The sequence below is a fragment of the Lepus europaeus genome, chromosome 12, assembly GCF_033115175.1.
Source record: "Lepus europaeus isolate LE1 chromosome 12, mLepTim1.pri, whole genome shotgun sequence".
Taxonomy (NCBI): Eukaryota; Metazoa; Chordata; class Mammalia; order Lagomorpha; family Leporidae; genus Lepus; species Lepus europaeus.
In genome coordinates, this window is record NC_084838.1 from 41545911 (window position 1) to 41561624 (window position 15714).

Below are 15714 nucleotides of genomic sequence, written 5' to 3' on the forward strand. Positions count from 1 at the left end.
TAAGACCTTCATTTTTTAAAATGATTTATTTATTTATTTATTTGAAAGGCAGAGTTACACAGAGGCAGAGGTAGAGAGAGAAGTCTTCCATCCACTGATTCACTCCCCAAATGGCCACAATGGCTGGAGCTGGGCTGATCTGAAGCCAGGAGCCAGGAGCTTCTTCCAGGTGTCCCATGTGGGTGCAGGAGCCCAATCACTTGGGCCATTTTCTACTGCTTTCCAAGGCACATCAGCAGAGAGCTGGATTGGAAGTGGAGCAGCTAAGACTCGAACCGGCATCCACATAGAATGCTGACACTGCAGGCCATGGCATTACCTACTACACCACAGCGCCGGCCCTAACAACTTCATTTTTAATTTATAATAAAACTTTACAACTTGATTTTTTAAAAACAGTCAAAAAGCTACAAGCACCTGTTAATAAAGGTCTTAAATAACCTAAAATAATAATAATAACAACAACAGAAGTCTGCTACAATACAGAAACAAAGCCATTTCAGGGACAGGTGTTGTGGTGCAGCAGGTTAAGCCACGGCTTGCAACACGAGCATCCTGCATTGGAGAGCAGATTTGGGTCCTGGCTGCTCTGCCTGTGACTCAGCTCCATGCTAATGCACCTAGTGAGGAAGCAGCTGATGGCCCAAGTCCTTGGCTGCTGCCACCCACATGGAAGACCTGGATGGAGTTCCAGGCTCCTGACCTTGGTCTGGCCCAGCCATCTGGGGAGTAAACCAGTGGATGGAAGATCTCTCTCTCTCTGTCTCTGTCTCTGTCTCTGTCTCTATCTCTCCCTCTCTCTAACTCTGCCTTTCAAATAAATAAATAAATCTTTTAAAAAATCAATTTCCAACAGGGTGTGTTGTGAAAGATAAAGACAGAAGGTGGCACTGCCAGCCCGGCGCCGTGGCTCAATGGGCTAATCCTCCGCTTGCGGCACTGGCACCCTGGGTTCTAGTCCTGGTCGAGGCACCAGATTCTGTCCCAGTCGCTCCTCTTCCAGTCCAGCTCTCTGCTGTGACCAGGGAGTGCAGTGGAGGATGGCCCAAGTGCTTGGGCCCTGCACCCCATGGGAGACCAGGAGAAGCACCTGGCTCCCGGCTTCGGATCAGCGTGGTGCGCCAGCCCCAGCGGCCACTGGGGGGTGAACCAACAGAAAAAGAAGACTTTTCTCTCTGTCTCTCTCTCTCTCACTGTCCACTCTGCCTGTTAAAAAAGAAAAAGAAGAAGAAGGTGGCACTGCCATGCTTTCCGTAGGGTGCCTAGCAACAGTCTCTGTGAGGAGAGGATAGTGAAGCTGACACCAAAAAGAGAAGAAGGCGTCCATTCAAGGAGAAGAGACCAGTGCGGCTGGAGCACAGGCGACAGGAGCAGAGGGTGGAAACTGAGACAGGACAGGGAACCCAGCGTCACATGACCCACGTCTTTGCCAACCACAGGAAGAAGTGAAGACTTTATTCTAAGTGCTATGCAAGATTTAAGCAGAGAGGTAACATGATCTCATTGGCAGTGTTAAAAAAGACCCTCTGAGGGCCGGCGCCGTGGCTTAACAGGCTAATCCTCCGCCTTGCGGCGCTGGCACACCGGGTTCTAGTCCCGGTCGGGGCGCCGGATTCTGTCCCAGTTGCCCCTCTTCCAGGCCAGCTCTCTGCTATGGCCTGGGAAGGCAGTGGAGGATGGCCCAAGTGCTTGGGCCCTGCACCCGCATGGGAGACCAGGAGAAGCACCTGGCTCCTGGCTTCAGATCAGTGCGATGCGCCGGCCGCAGCGGCCATTGGAGGGTGAACCAACGGCAAAAAGGAAGACCTTTCTCTCTCTCTCTCACTATCCACTCTGCTTGTCAAAAAAAAAAAAAAAAAAAGACCCTCTGAGCAGGCTGGAAAACGGATTGGAGAGGAAAGAAGTCAGAGGGCTCCTCCTATAGTGTAGGAAAGAGACAGAGACGACGCTGGCCTGGCCCAGGTGCTGGCCGTTGGGGTACAGAAGAATGGGGATTCCAGACTAGTGGGCCGAGCTGACAGATTACATTTGAGGAGCAAGGGAAACAGGAAAACCAGGGACAATGCCAGGCTTCGGGCCTGAGCAACCGGGGTGGGGTAGGGGGATGACAGTCCCTGAGCGAGCTGGGTGACCGGGGGAGGAGACAGGCTGGGAGGGAAGTGCTAGGAATCCAGAGTTTGGTTTGGTGATAACGTGTCTGAGAAAGCCAAGAGGAAATCCAAAAAAAGCAGCTGGCACCACAGCCTGGAACCTAAAAGTAGCTCTGTACATCACCCCTCGCTCTCCCATCTGCTCCTTCCCCTCACCCCTGCTGTCTCCCTCTTCAGTGTCTGCTGTCTGTGCCACTCCTTCAGCCCCACTGCTGCAGCCCCGCACCGACTTCAGCCTCCCTCCTCAGGGCAGCTGCAGCCCCTGGGCTGGCCATCCCCACAGCTCCATCCTTGGGAACCTCTCTAGAGGTAGATCAGGCCAGAGATGACCGCCCCGCCCCACCTCCCACATATGCATGGCCTTCTTTCATCACTAGCCCTGTCCCTGAGTCCCATACCTTGGGATTAATCACAAACACCTGTGGCTGGCATCATGGCATGGAAGGTTAAGCCACTGCTTACAATGCCAACATCCTATATCAAAGTGCTGGTTCGAGTCCAGCTGCTCCACTTCCAGTCCAGCTTCCAGCACTGCTAGTGAGAGTCCCAGTATTCCAATCCAGCTAGTGTGCCTGGGAAGGCAGTGGAAAATGACCAAAGTGTTTGGGTCTTTGCTACTCATGTAGGACACCAGGATGAAGCTCCTGGCATCAGCCTGACCCAGGCCTGGATGTGGTTGCCATTTGGAGGAAGATCTCTCTCTGTCTCTCTGGCTGTTCCTTATTCTGTCACTTTGCCTTTGAAATAAATAAATATATCTTTTTTAAAAATCACAAATCACTGTGTTTCTCCTGAGCCTCTCTGTTTGCTGTTCATTCTCCCTTCTTTCCCTACTCATCCTCAATCATCTGCAAAACACTCTTCGTGCAACCTCTCCTGCCTCCCTCTGGCTGCCCAGGACTCCCCATCTCCAGCCACATGTGTCCCCTTTAGCTTTGTTTCCTGAGCTTCTCCCAAGCAAGCTTAGCCCAGGCCCCGGAATCCTGGGCCCCAACTACAAGAAATGAAGGAGAGAAATATTCAGGAAACCCGGGATTTACTTTGAGCTCCAGAAGGTGGGAGGCAGGGAAGGGGGGGAACACTATTGCTCAAGATATTGCTCCATCCTGAAGTCGCATCACCTCCGGAAGCTCTGTGCAATGTTCCACCCACACTCTGAAACTGCAGAGCCAAGCTCTGCCCCTCTGCCTGGGAAGGGACCCTCTGGACACAGAGTTTAGGGAAGGATAGGGAGTGAAACAGACCCCTTCCCAGGATCAGGGAATTTTAGAGGCTGAGTCATTTGGTCCTTGCTCATTTCCAGCCCATTTCTGGAACAAGTCATTCCAGTCTCTCATGCCAGAGCCCCCCTTCCACAGGCCAGCCCCCCCCCCCCCTTTTTTTGCCTGCATACTAGATGCCCTCTGCAGGCCCTAGAAAGTTGACAACCTGGACCAAGAGCCCTCGTCCTTTCCAGTGTGCACTGGACGCCCCCTGCAGGTCCTGTGAGGTTGAGAGCCACAAAGGGATGGCTTGAAAACAGCTGCCGGAAAACAAAGCCACACACTAGTTCCAACACCCGCACCCATCTACACGTGTCCCAGTCCATACACACATACATATCATCAATCACACAGTCCATCACTCACATACAGCAGGGACACAAGTATAAATCATAATATAGAGGGGCCAGCGCTGTGGCGCAGTGGATTAATGCCCTGGCCTGAAGCACCGGCATCCCTTATGGGCACCGTTTCTAGTCCTGGCTGCTCCTCTTCCGATCCAGCTCTCTGCTGTGGCCTGAGATAGCAGTAGAAGATGGCTCGAGTCTTTGGGCCCCTGCACCCACGTGGGAGATCTGGAAGAAGCTCCTGGTTCCGGGCTTCGGATCAGCGCAGCTCCGGCCGTTGCAGCCATCTGGGGAGTGAGCCAGCAGATGGAAGACCTCTCTCTCTCTCTCTCTCTCTCTCTCTCTCTCTCTCTCTGCCTCTCCTCTTTTTGTGTAACTCTGACTTTCAAATAAATAAAATAAATCTTAAAAAAAATCACAATATAGACATATCTAACATGATTACATGTAGTCACGGACATAGAAACATGCCAAGGACAAATCTCTTCTCCTAGAGAGGAGTTTTTAGAAAAAATAAGTTAAGAAGGCCGGCGCCGTGGCTCACTAGGCTAATCCTCTGCCTGCGGCGCCGGCACCCCAGGTTCTAGTCCTGGTTGGGGTGCCAGATTCTGTCCCGGTTACTCCTCTTCCAGTCCAGCTCTCTGCTGTGGCCTGGGAAGGCAGTGGAGGATGGCCCAGGTGCTTGAGCCCTGCACCCGCATGGGAGACCAGGAGGAAGCACCTGGCTCCTGGCTTCGGATCGGCACAGCGCGCTGGCCGTGGTGGCCATTTGGGGGGTGAACCAACGGAAGGAAGACATTTCTCTCTGTCTCTCTCTCACTGTCTAACTCTGCCTGTCAAAAAAAATAAAAATAAGTTAAGAAGCCACAATGTGGATCAGGGTATACACTGAGTGGTAGACTTAATAAAACAGGGTGACTGGGGGAGGGTATTTGGCCTACAGGTTAAAATGCTGGTTTAGAGGCCCACGTACAGAGCTGGCATTGTGGCACAGCAGGTTAGGCTACTGCCTGTGATGCTAGCACCCCATATAAGCACTGGTTTGAGTCTCTTCTGCTCCCCTTCCAATCCAGCTCTCAGTTAATGCATCTGGGAAAGCAGCAGCAGATGATCCAAGTGTGTGGACCCCTGCCACCCACGTGGGAGAACTGGAGTTCCATGCTCTTGGCTTCTGCCTGGCCCAGAACCAGCTGTTGCTGCCATTTGGGGAGTAAACCAGCAGAAGGAAGATTTCTCTCTCTCTCTCTCTTCCATTGAAATAAAAGAAATAAGTCTTTTTTAAAAAGTTAAATTTGTCATGCCTGACACTGTGGCATAGTAGGTTAAGCTTCCGCCTGCAGTGTCGGCATCCCATATGGGTGCTGGTTCAAGTTCCAGCTGTTCCACTTCCAATCCAGCTCCCTGATAATGGCCTGGGAAAGCAGTGGAAGGTGGTCCAAGTGCTTGAGCCCCTGAAACCATGTGGGAGACCTGGAAGAAGCTCATGGCTCCTGACTTCAGCCTTGTCCAACCCTGACCACTGTGGTCACCTCAGGAGTGAAACAGCAGATAGAACAGCTCCCTCACTTTCTGTCTCTCCCTCTCTATCTCTGTAACTCTGCCTTTCAAATAAATAAATATTTATTTATTTGTATGAAAGGCAGATATACATACACAGAGAGAAGGAGTGAGAGAGATCTTCCATTCACTGGTTCACTCCCCAAATGGCCACAATAGCTAGAGCAGCCAGGACTCAAACTGGTGCCCATATAGGATGCCAATACTGCAGGCAGAGGCTTAACCTTCTATGCCACAATGCTGGTCTTTTTTTTTTTTTTTTTTTTTAGATAATAAATCTTGAAGAAGGAGGAGGAAGAGGAGGAGGAGTTGGAGGAGGAGAAAGAAGGAGGAGGAAGAAGAAAGAAAGAGAGAGAGAAAGGAAGGAAAGAAGAAGAAGGAAGGAAGGAAGGAAGGAAGGAAGGAAGGAAGGAAGGAAGGAAGGAGGAAGGAAGGAAGGAAGGAAGGAAGGAAGGAAGGAAGGAAGAAGGGAGGGAGGGAGGGAGGGAGGGAGGGAGGGAGGGAGGCAGAAAGACACTGTGGCCTAGCTGATAAAGCCACCACTTGTGGAGCTCCAGTTTGAGTTCTGGCTGCTCCACTTCTGATCCAGTTCCCTGTTAATGCGCCTGAGAAAGCAGAAAATGGCCCAAGCCCTTTGACCCCTGTATCCACTTGGGAGACTTGGAAGAAGCTCCTGGCTCCTAGCTTCCGATTGGTCCAACTCTGGCTCTTGCAGGCATTTGGGGAATGAACCAGCAGATGGAAGATTTCTCTCTCTCTCTCTCTCTCTCTCTCTCTCTCTCTCTCTCCCTGTAACTCTGCCTTTCAAATAAATAAATAATTTTAAAAATTATTTGCATGAACAAAAGCCATCCACAGGGGTTGGCACTGTGAAGTAGTGGGTTAAGCTGCTACTTGCAATGCTGGCATCCCATATTGGAGTGCCAGTTCCAGTTGTGGATACTATGCTTCATGTTCAGCTTCCTGTTAATGCACCTGGGAAGGCAGCAGATGGTCCAAGTGCTTGAGTGCCTGCCACCATGTGGGAGACCAGGTTGGAGACTTTGGCTCTTGACGTTAGCCTGCCCCAGATCTGGCTATTATTGAGGAATAAACCAGCAAATGGAAAGTCTCTTTATCTGTTTCTTCTTCTCTCTCTGTCACTCTTTCTAATAAATAAATAAATCTTTAAAAAAAAAAAATAAAAGGATAGGGGCCAGTGTTGTGGCACAGTGGGTTAAGTCACCACCTGCAATGCCGGCATCCCATATGAGCACCAGTTCAAGTCCCACTTCCAGTCTAGCTCCCTACTAACGCATCTGGGAAAGCAGTGGAAGTTGGCCTAAGTGTTTAGGCCCCTGTCACCCACATGGGAGACTCAGATGGAGTTCATGGCTACTGGCTTCTGCCTGGTTCAGACCGACTGTTGCAACCACTTGGGGAGTGAACTAGCAGATGGATGATTCTCTTTCTCTCTCTCTTTCTCCTCCCCCTGCCCCCCACAACACTACTTTTCAAATACATAAACTAAATCTTTTGTTAAAGAAAATAATGGATAATGGCTGAACATACCGATGAGTAAGTGGAGATGAAGATGTGAAAAGATAGAGGAAAGATGGAAGAAGGGAAAATGCGCTGAGGAAGAGAGAAAGATGGGTGGACACCACATGCTACTTCAGGCTTTGATGTGGAGCTTCTAAAACTGGAATGACAGGAATGGCCTCCTCCCTTGGCTCCCTGTTCTTAGATCTGCTGTGGAGGGCGTCTGGTGCTCCAGACCCATGCATGGGAATCCATCTGGAACACTGCCGGTGATTCCACTGCAAACTCTGTACAAACATCTGCCAGACTGTGTTCTGTCACTCACAGCCCCATTTCCTCTTTCCCTCCTTATATGTGTGTCCCCCTAAATGTACTCCATGCTCAAGTGACTTATTTTATTCTCATTTTGGGGTGAAGATTCTGTTTCAGTCTTGGATCTAGGGTTCCAGTTAGGACGTGGTCAGGTATCAACAGCACAAGTGATGGGTTACCTCTAGAGCAGGAGTTAGTGTTGGAGGGATAAGGTGGAAAAAAAAGATGATGAATGGGTATTTAGACACATGAATGGATCTATAGATGTAAACATGGGTAGGTGGATGGATGGATGGACGGACAGATGGATAGATGAAGAAAAATACAGGTCTACAAATCATATACTCTAGGGCTGGGAGTAGAAAACAGAATACCATCCCAATATAGTCTCTCCTGAAAGATCTTCTTTTCTGGTCTCATAGGTCAAGTCTTGCATGGAAATTCCATGTATAGTCTTTGACCAACCTAGTACTCTCCCTTTCTCACTTTAGTTCTCAAAAATAACTGTAGAGGCCGGCGCCGTGGCTTAACAGGCTAATCCTCCGCCTTGCGGCGCCAGCACACCGGGTTCTAGTCCCGGTCGGGGCGGCAGATTCTATCCCGGTTGCCCCTCTTCCAGGCCAGCTTTCTGCTATGGCCTGGGAAAGCAATGGAGGATGGCCCAAGTGTAGTGGAATGAGAAGGCCATGCCAAGGTGGCCACTGGCAAGCGAGCGTCAGTTAGTCAGGAACCTGAAATCTTGGAACATACAGTCTGCTACAGGTATCCCATACAACCCACAGGGACAGGCAATTATTGAAAGAACTCATAGGACGATTAAAGATCTCTTACAAAGGCAAAAAAATAATCATATACCCTCAGACCCACAGCTTGCTTTGACTGAGGTCCTTTTCACTATCAATTTTCTTACTTTTGATTCCCAAGGGATCAGCCCAGCTTATAAACACTGGGGATCCTTTCCATCCCAGACCCCAGCCCCTATGGTTAGATGGAAAGACCCCCTGACAGGAGAATGGAAAGGACCACACCCCCTGCTAACCAAAGGTCGAGGATATGCTTGTGTCTTTCCAGAGAATGCAGAACAGCCCATTTGGGTACCAGCCAGAAACATCAAGCCTGCAACTGACAGCCAACCAGAACCAGCTGAACAAGACCAAGACTCCACCTTGTTAGCAGACGCTCCTGCCCTATCATCCTACCCTGAGAAACTGCCCAAAGCCATATCTGTTACTGTTGTGTACCCCACTAGCTCTGGTCAGCCACTCCAATGGCCCACAGCCTGTGTGCGGTCATGCCATTCCTGATAACCGTTATTCCTCATTCCTACCCCTATCTGAGCAAGCAATCCTGTGGTCTCTCGATTTGAGCGCTGGTTAGTCAATGACGGGTAAGATCCCCTGGGGGACAACCTAAGACAGGCACAGCTGCGTACGGAGACCACATGGAAACGGGGTCAACAATGGTATGGCCAAGAATCATGCCTCCCGTTGCTCAAAAATAAACGAAAAGGGGGAAATGTAGTGGAATGAGAAGGCCATGCCAAGGTGGCCACTGGCAAGCGAGCGTCAGTTAGTCAGGAATGGCTTTGAAACTGCCTGGCGACAGGCTGTGATTGGATGGCTCTGGAAACTGCCTGGCGACAGGCTGTGATTGGATGGATTTGAAACTGCCTGGCGACAGGCTGTGATTGGATGGCTCTGGAAACTGCCTGGCAACAGGCTGTGATTGGTTGGGGTATAGACCGCCCCTTGACCAGATTGGCTGGTCTTGGCTATATAAGCTTTGTATCAACTGTAATAAACGAGTCTGCAGGCTGCTCGCCTCAAGCCTGCTCTCACCGGACTCCCGGGGTCTGTGTGTTGACTCCGCGCCTCTTGCCCCCACCACGCTGCTCTTCTCAGAAACGAACCCACTGCTACATTGTAGAGAATTCAACGGCTACACCCAAGTCCTTGGGCCCTGTACCTGCATGGGAGACCAGGAGAAGCAGCTGGCTCCTGGCTTCAGATCAGCGTGGTGCGCCGGCCGCAGCGGCCATTGGAGGGTGAACCAACGGCAAAAAGGAAGACCTTTCTCTCTGTCTCTCTCTCTCTCACTATCCACTCTGCCTGTCAAAACAAAAACAAAAACAAAACTGTAGAATGTGTTGAGAATGGGACATCTTGAGTTAAGGGGGAACTGGCTGGAGAGTCCAGGCTAGAAACAGGATGTCAATGAAATCACATTCCCCTGGGGTGCAAAAGCCCCTCAGCTACTGTGCAAATAGAGATAGACAAGATTTTATCTGCCTATGGGTATGGGGCCATGTCTCACAATGAATCGCAACTGGCTGTTACTTGAGATTTGGATAATATTCTAGAATGAATGACTCACAGAACTCAGGAAGGTGCTATGCTTACTTTTTAAAAAATATTTATTATTCCCAGTCGGGGCACCGGATTCTGTCCCGGTTGCCCCTCTTCCAGGCCAGCTCTCTGCTGTGGCCAGGGAGTGCAGTGGAGGATGGCCCAAGTACTTGGGTCCTGCACCCCATGGGAGACCAGGATAAGCACGTGGCTCCTGCCATCGGATCAGCGCGGTGCGCCGGCCGCAGCACACCAGCCACGGCGGCCATTGAAGGGTGAACCAACGGCAAAAGGAAGACCTTTCTCTCTGTCTCTCTCTCTCACTGTCCACTCTGCCTGTCAAAAAGTAAATAAAAAAATAAAAAGAAAACAAGAAAAAATATTTATTATTTACTTTTTTGTTTATTTATTAGAGTTAGAGATAGAGGAAAAGAAATCTCCATCTACTGGTTCACTCCCCAGATGGCCTCAACAGTTGGGCTAGGCTAAAGCCAGAAGCCTGGAACTCCATCTGGGTCTCCCATATTGGTGGCAGGGGCCCAAGTACTTGGGCCATCTTCTTCTGCCTTCCTAGGTTCATTAGTGGGGAGCTAGATTGAAGTGGAGCAGCCTGGACTCAAACTGGTGTGCATATGTGATACTGGTGTTGCAGGTGGTGGCTTAACCCGCTGGGCAACGCTGGCCCCACTTACAATTTTTTATAAAGGATATATATCAGGAACAGCCAAATGAAGAGACACGTAGGATGAAGTCTGGAAGAGTCTCAAATGCAGATGTTTGTGCTGTCTCTCCCTCTCTGGGGAGACAGAGTGTGCCACCCTCCCAATACATCAATGTGTTCACAAACCAGGAGGTTCTATGAGCTTTGGTGTTCAGATTTTTTTATTGTGATTTCATTATGTAGCCATGACTAAACTGTTGGTCACAGGTGAATGCAATCCCCAATCCTTCTCCACTCCCTAGAGGTTGTCATGCTGGCTCAACATCCCCACCTCCTAGACACATAGTTGGTCTTTCTGGTAACCAGCCTCCTTCTGGAGTCATCTGATCTCTCAGGCTGAACTCTGATGTGATCCAAGGGCCTAGGAAAGACACTCCCATTAGTGATGCTCCTTAATCTATGATGGGATTATATCTGGATGAATCCATTATAAATTGAAAATACACTTAATATAGTTAACCTACCAAACATCATAACTTAGCTGCCAGTACACTGTAGGGTATCAATTGTTCATCCTCATAAGACTACAACATTGCTGGCTGGGGAAAATTCAACTTAAAATACGGTTTCTACTGAAACTGTATTACTTTCTTCTCTCTCTTTTTTTAAGATGGATTGATTGATGGATTTGAGAGAGGCAGAGTTACAGGGAGGGAGGGAGAGAGAGAGACAAAGAGAGAGAGAATCTTCCATGTGCTGGTTCACTCCCCAGATGGCCACAATAGCCAGGGCTGGACTAGGCCAATGCCAGGAGCCTAGAACACCACCTAGGTCTCCCATTTGAGCCATCTACCATCACTTTCCCAGGTGCATCAACAGGGAGCTCTATTAGAAAAAGAGCAGCCAGGGCTCAAATACGGGATGCCAGTAAAGCAGGGGATGGCTTAACCCACTGTATCAGAACGTCAGTCCCATGTGTATGGTTTTCACATCATCAAAAGTCAAAAAACTGTGAGTCATTGTTAAGTTGGACCCTTCAAAAGCCAGGGGCCACCTGTACTTGGGAAATTCCAAATGTTTACAAAGTTTTCTCACAAACCAGCAACAAAAACCAGTCAAATTCTTTATTATACACCAGAAGAGAAGAAAGACCCAGATCTTTATTATATATCAAAAGGGAGGAAATTGCTAGACACAGATAATAAGGGAGCCATAAGTGGGAGATAACCACAAACTCATACACGTACATTCACAGGACCCCTCCCCACCCCTGCCCAGCATGCAGGGGCTTGCTCCCCAACAGGATAACTCCGGCTCAATCTCCCCCATCCCACCTTACACACAGTCTCACACACGTGGGTCTCCTGTACCCCCGCACACACCTGCTGCTCCCAGGGATTCTGCCCACTTATCCATCTCCATCCATCCCGTGGCCTCCTGTGTGGCAGTTCTCATCTTCTTACTGGGCTGATTCGCTTGCCAGGAGGGGGTAAACTGGAGTAGGAGGAGAGGGGCCTAGAGGGACCAGCACATAGTTTCTAGGGAAGTCAGTGAAAAAACTGAGTCAACACTCAAGTCTGAGAATGAACCTGAGGCTGTACATGCAGCAAACGGCTGTGCCCCTCTGGTGACTAAGTTCCTGTGTGACGTTAGTGTACCTGCAGATTGTGGGTAACCCTAGGCAGTCTGCATGTGTCTGCCTGTGTGCTGTGGGCATGCCTGTGGCCTGAGCGAGTACCCAGGGTATGTAGATGAGCCTGTGCTCCAGGTGTTTCTCTATGATCCATGCCTGGCTGGTCTGGAAGCCTGTGGCTGCTCTTCTCTCTGTAGGCTCCGCCTCAGCTGGTCTGGGTTTCCGGGGAAGAGGACAGTGCATGTGGGTGAAGGAGAGAGCAACACCAAAGCTAAGGCACTGGCCACAGAGGGCCTGAATCCCAGTCAGGGCTGTGGCCTTTCCACCCTTGAGTTAAGCTGGAACACTAACCCCCACCTCTCCCCAGCTCTGAGAGAGGCCAACAATTCTGAGAATTCTTGCTTCTTGATAAACTAACACCCAATTCCTGGGACATGTTTGGTGCCTTTTGCTATCTCTTCCTCCAAGACAGCTGCAGAGTTCTTTATCCCATAGGGGGGCGGTGGAGAGTGTCTAGGTTCCTCCCTCCGGATCACTTCCTCCATCATCCAGGCCACCACGCACCATCTTACCTCCCTTACCTTTGCCCAGTCCCTCCCACAAAAGAGCCCCTAAAACAGGTTCCCAGACATGGTCCACAGCTTCTGACCCTCACACAGGGCCCCCCAGGAAGCTGGGCTCCAGGGCTCCCTTCTCTCTGCCTCCAGGTTCACCACACTGAGGGGTCTCCAGCTCTGTGCACCCCCAGAACAGCCCTGGGTGGGCCGCATCATTCGGAGACTGAAGCGAATCTCTGCCAAGGCAAGCCTGGCCCTCCCCAGCCCTGCCTCCTGCCTCCAAGCCCCTGGCCCCAGCTTCCGCCCCTGACCCTGCCTCTCCTTCCTCCCCAGGGCAAGCACCAGAGCAGCTAGCCCAGGACAACACCACAGGGGGCGCTGTGTCTCAGTGAGGATGTGAACCACCCCGGCCTGGGGTTGGAGGACTAGGAGGGAGGAGCAGGCTCCCAGCTCCCCTGCACCAAGCCAGAGCCAGCCAGGGCAGAGCCTGCAGTGTCAACGAGAGTGTGAACTCAAGCGACAAGGTGGTGTGTGAGGGCACAGCTTCTCCTCACCCAGACTGCAATGCTTCTAACAACGCCACTTGGCACTTAGGGATCTGTCTGCTGCCTGTACATGGCTCAAGCAGGGGAGGATGGACAGGAGAGGGAGAAACAGAGTGGAATGGGGGTCGGGGTGGGGAGGGCTAGCCATCCTTCAGCGTTCACCATGAGCAAACCTTCACCTCATTCATTTCTGGCCCCTCCCATAGTCAATCCACAAGGCTTTTTTCTCCCCTCCCCAGACCAAGTCTGGCTCTGCACCGAGCCTTGGCTGGGACATCAGAGGACTGGGCCAGCTATTTCCTGCTTCCTACCCCGAGTTCACTGCCCTTTATTGGCATTCCCGCAGCACCTTCCTCTTCCCCAAGCTACATTTAATGATGCGATTGTTCTCTTTTGACAACCTCCTGGGGTGGAAATCGTGCCTGGCTTCTTCACCGCTGCCTCTCCAAGCCCAGCTCAGTGACTGGCGCCTGGCACACACTCAGTAAACATTTGTGGACTGAATGATTGTAAAAAAAAAAAAAAAAAAAAAATCACAGGAAATGGAGCTCAGCCATGACCCTCTGGCCGCTCAGTGACTTGGCCAAGGTCACTCGGCCAACAGTTATTTCCATAGTCTGGCAATAAGTAGACTCCTACACAGGGTTCTCTCTGGGGGCCTATTCCTCCTCAGTCCAGGGTCACTCAAGCGGAGGGAGGCAGGCAAGCAAGGGCAACTGGCAGGGCAGAGACAGGGAGGAGTAGACGAGGATGGAGACGCGGAACGGGGAAACCAGTCCTGACCAAAGCCCTTTCTTGCTGCCTAGTCCACACAGTCCGACATCCCACTCTTCATAAAGCCCGCCTCTGCCCCGGTCGCCCTGGGCTCCACCTCCTAGCGGGAGCCCTTGACTCCGCCCCTTCCGGTGATAAGCAAACCCCACCCCCGGTGCGCGCCGGGGTCCCTGTGACGCACTGGTAACGGTCCGTTTCGGCGGTTGAGCCAGGGAGGGCGGGAGTTTAGGCTGCACCGACCCCCCTCAGCCCCTCTCCAGGTGACCCCAGCCCCTGAAACTCCTCACCCAGGGCCCCAAATCTCCCAGTCCCACGACTGCCAAACCACTCGCCCTAAATGCCTCAGGCCCCGGAGATGACCGACCTCCTAACCCATTAATCTCTGGTGCCCCCAAATCTTCTCATCCAGTCCCGACGTGGCTACTGAGGCTTCCCGGGGGGCACCTGCCTCAGATTACCTGAGAGCTAGTCAGACTCGTCCTGAAAAGGCCGGAGAAGGGGCCCTGGGGCTGGGGGGGCTCCTTGACCCAACCATGCCGCTCCCCAGGAGACGCTCGGAGCCCAGGACATGCCGGGATTGAGGAGATACGAGGTGGCGCTGGAGGCGGAGGAGGAGTGAGTGGAGGCGGGGTTCTGCGGAGGAGGAACCAGGAGGCTCCGGGTGGGGGAGGGTGCGAGCCGTCCGGGGGCGGGCGGGGCGGGGCCTTGAGGGGGCGTGGGCTACGAGGGAGCCGCCCTCGCCAGGCGGGGCGGAGCCTTGCCCGAGGGGCGGGGTCTGTGGGGGTCAGCCCCGCCCGCCCGGCCCTGCTCGGCCTTCTCTCTGCAGGATCTACTGGGGCTGTTTCTACTTTTTCCCCTGGCTGCGAATGTGGCGGAGAGAACGAAATGAGGGCGCTGCGGCGCTGCGGCCCCTCCTGAGTCCCAAAGGTCTGCCCATTCTCAAGGAGAGAGGAAACAGATGCCATCGCCGAATGATGAAATGACAAGTTTCAGGAAGATCATGTCAAGCTATTGTGGCCAATTTTTTGGAAAATATAATAAGCCTTGATTGTCTTTCCTCAATCATGGTTCATCCTGAGGAACTGGGCATGTTACATCCCTGAATTAAAGTTAGGATTCATCATATATTGCTGGTCAGAATGGGAAATGGTACAGTTACAGTGGAAAACTGTTGGTTCCTCAAAAAGTTAAACATGGCATTACCATTTGACCCAGCAGTTACACTCTTATGTATATTCCCAAGAGCACTGAAAACAGGAGTTCAAGCAAAACTTTGTACATGAATATTCATTTAAACATCATTCATAATAGCTTAAAAGTAGAAATAATTCAAATTGCTATCAACTCATGAGTGGATTAAAGAAACGTAGTTTATCCATACGCTATTTATGTATGGTTTTCATGGAAGAATATCATTTGGCCATAAAAAGAAACATATACAGTAGGTTCCACAGCATGGATGAAACTTGAATACATTAAGCTACAGGAAAGAAGCCAGATGCAAAAGGCCATAAGTTATATGATTCTGTCTATGTGAAGTGTTCAGAATAGGACAGCTCATAGGAACAGAAAACAGTTACTGGTTCCCAGGGACTGGAAGGAAAATAGAATGGGAATCGAATGCCTAGTGACTACAGTGTCATCCTTGTGGGGGTGAGATATAAAAATATTCTGGAAGTATTGGTGATGGCTGCCCAGTGATATGAACATACTAAAACCCACTGATTTGCATACTATAAAATGGTTCAATGGTAGATCTTTCCTCAGCTTTTTAAAAAAGGTTTCAGTTGGCTAGGAAGCAGTGAGAGAGTGACAATTGGAAGCCAAATTCCTGTTTTAGGAAGAAGAGGAACCCCGTTGGCCTGAAAGAGTCTTTATTTCCCTTTACCTGCAAGGAGAACAGGAAGCAGCACCTGGCTCCTGGCTTCAGATCGGCGTAGCTCCGGGCGTTGCGGCCATTTGGGGACTGAACCAAGGAAAGGAAGACCTTTCTCTCTGTCTCGCTCTCTGTCTGTAACTTTACCTGTCAAATAAATAAATAAAATCTTTA

General features: G+C 50.9%; 1 protein-coding gene and 1 long non-coding RNA gene across 5 annotated transcripts in view; one reads left to right on the forward strand and one right to left on the reverse strand.

The window, feature by feature from the left end:
- LOC133771788 (protein SPATA31F1-like) overlaps window positions 1-14212 on the reverse strand; it is a 34089-nt gene extending 19877 nt beyond the window's left edge. The window contains exons 1-3 of one of the 3 annotated variants that reach the window (XR_009867628.1): window positions 14123-14210; window positions 11538-11670; window positions 10054-10576 (exon numbers count right to left, since the gene is read on the reverse strand). Coding sequence is in view for 1 of the 3 variants with exons in the window: in XM_062208086.1 (XP_062064070.1) it covers window positions 9115-9120 (6 nt within the window). In the remaining 2 variants the exon portion in view is untranslated. Of the gene's footprint in view, window positions 1-9114; window positions 9258-10053; window positions 10577-11537; window positions 11694-14122 lie in introns of those variants that run through there. The other 2 variants (XR_009867627.1, XM_062208086.1) reach the window with 2 other exon arrangements.
- LOC133771789 (uncharacterized) lies at window positions 13839-15714 on the forward strand. Of its 2 annotated transcripts, XR_009867630.1 has the most exons (3): window positions 13839-13924; window positions 14212-14279; window positions 15505-15714. It is a non-coding gene; the product is annotated as an uncharacterized LOC133771789 (long non-coding RNA). The 2 variants fall into 2 exon arrangements; XR_009867629.1 differs by lacking the exon at window positions 13839-13924 and having other exon boundaries at window positions 14192-14279.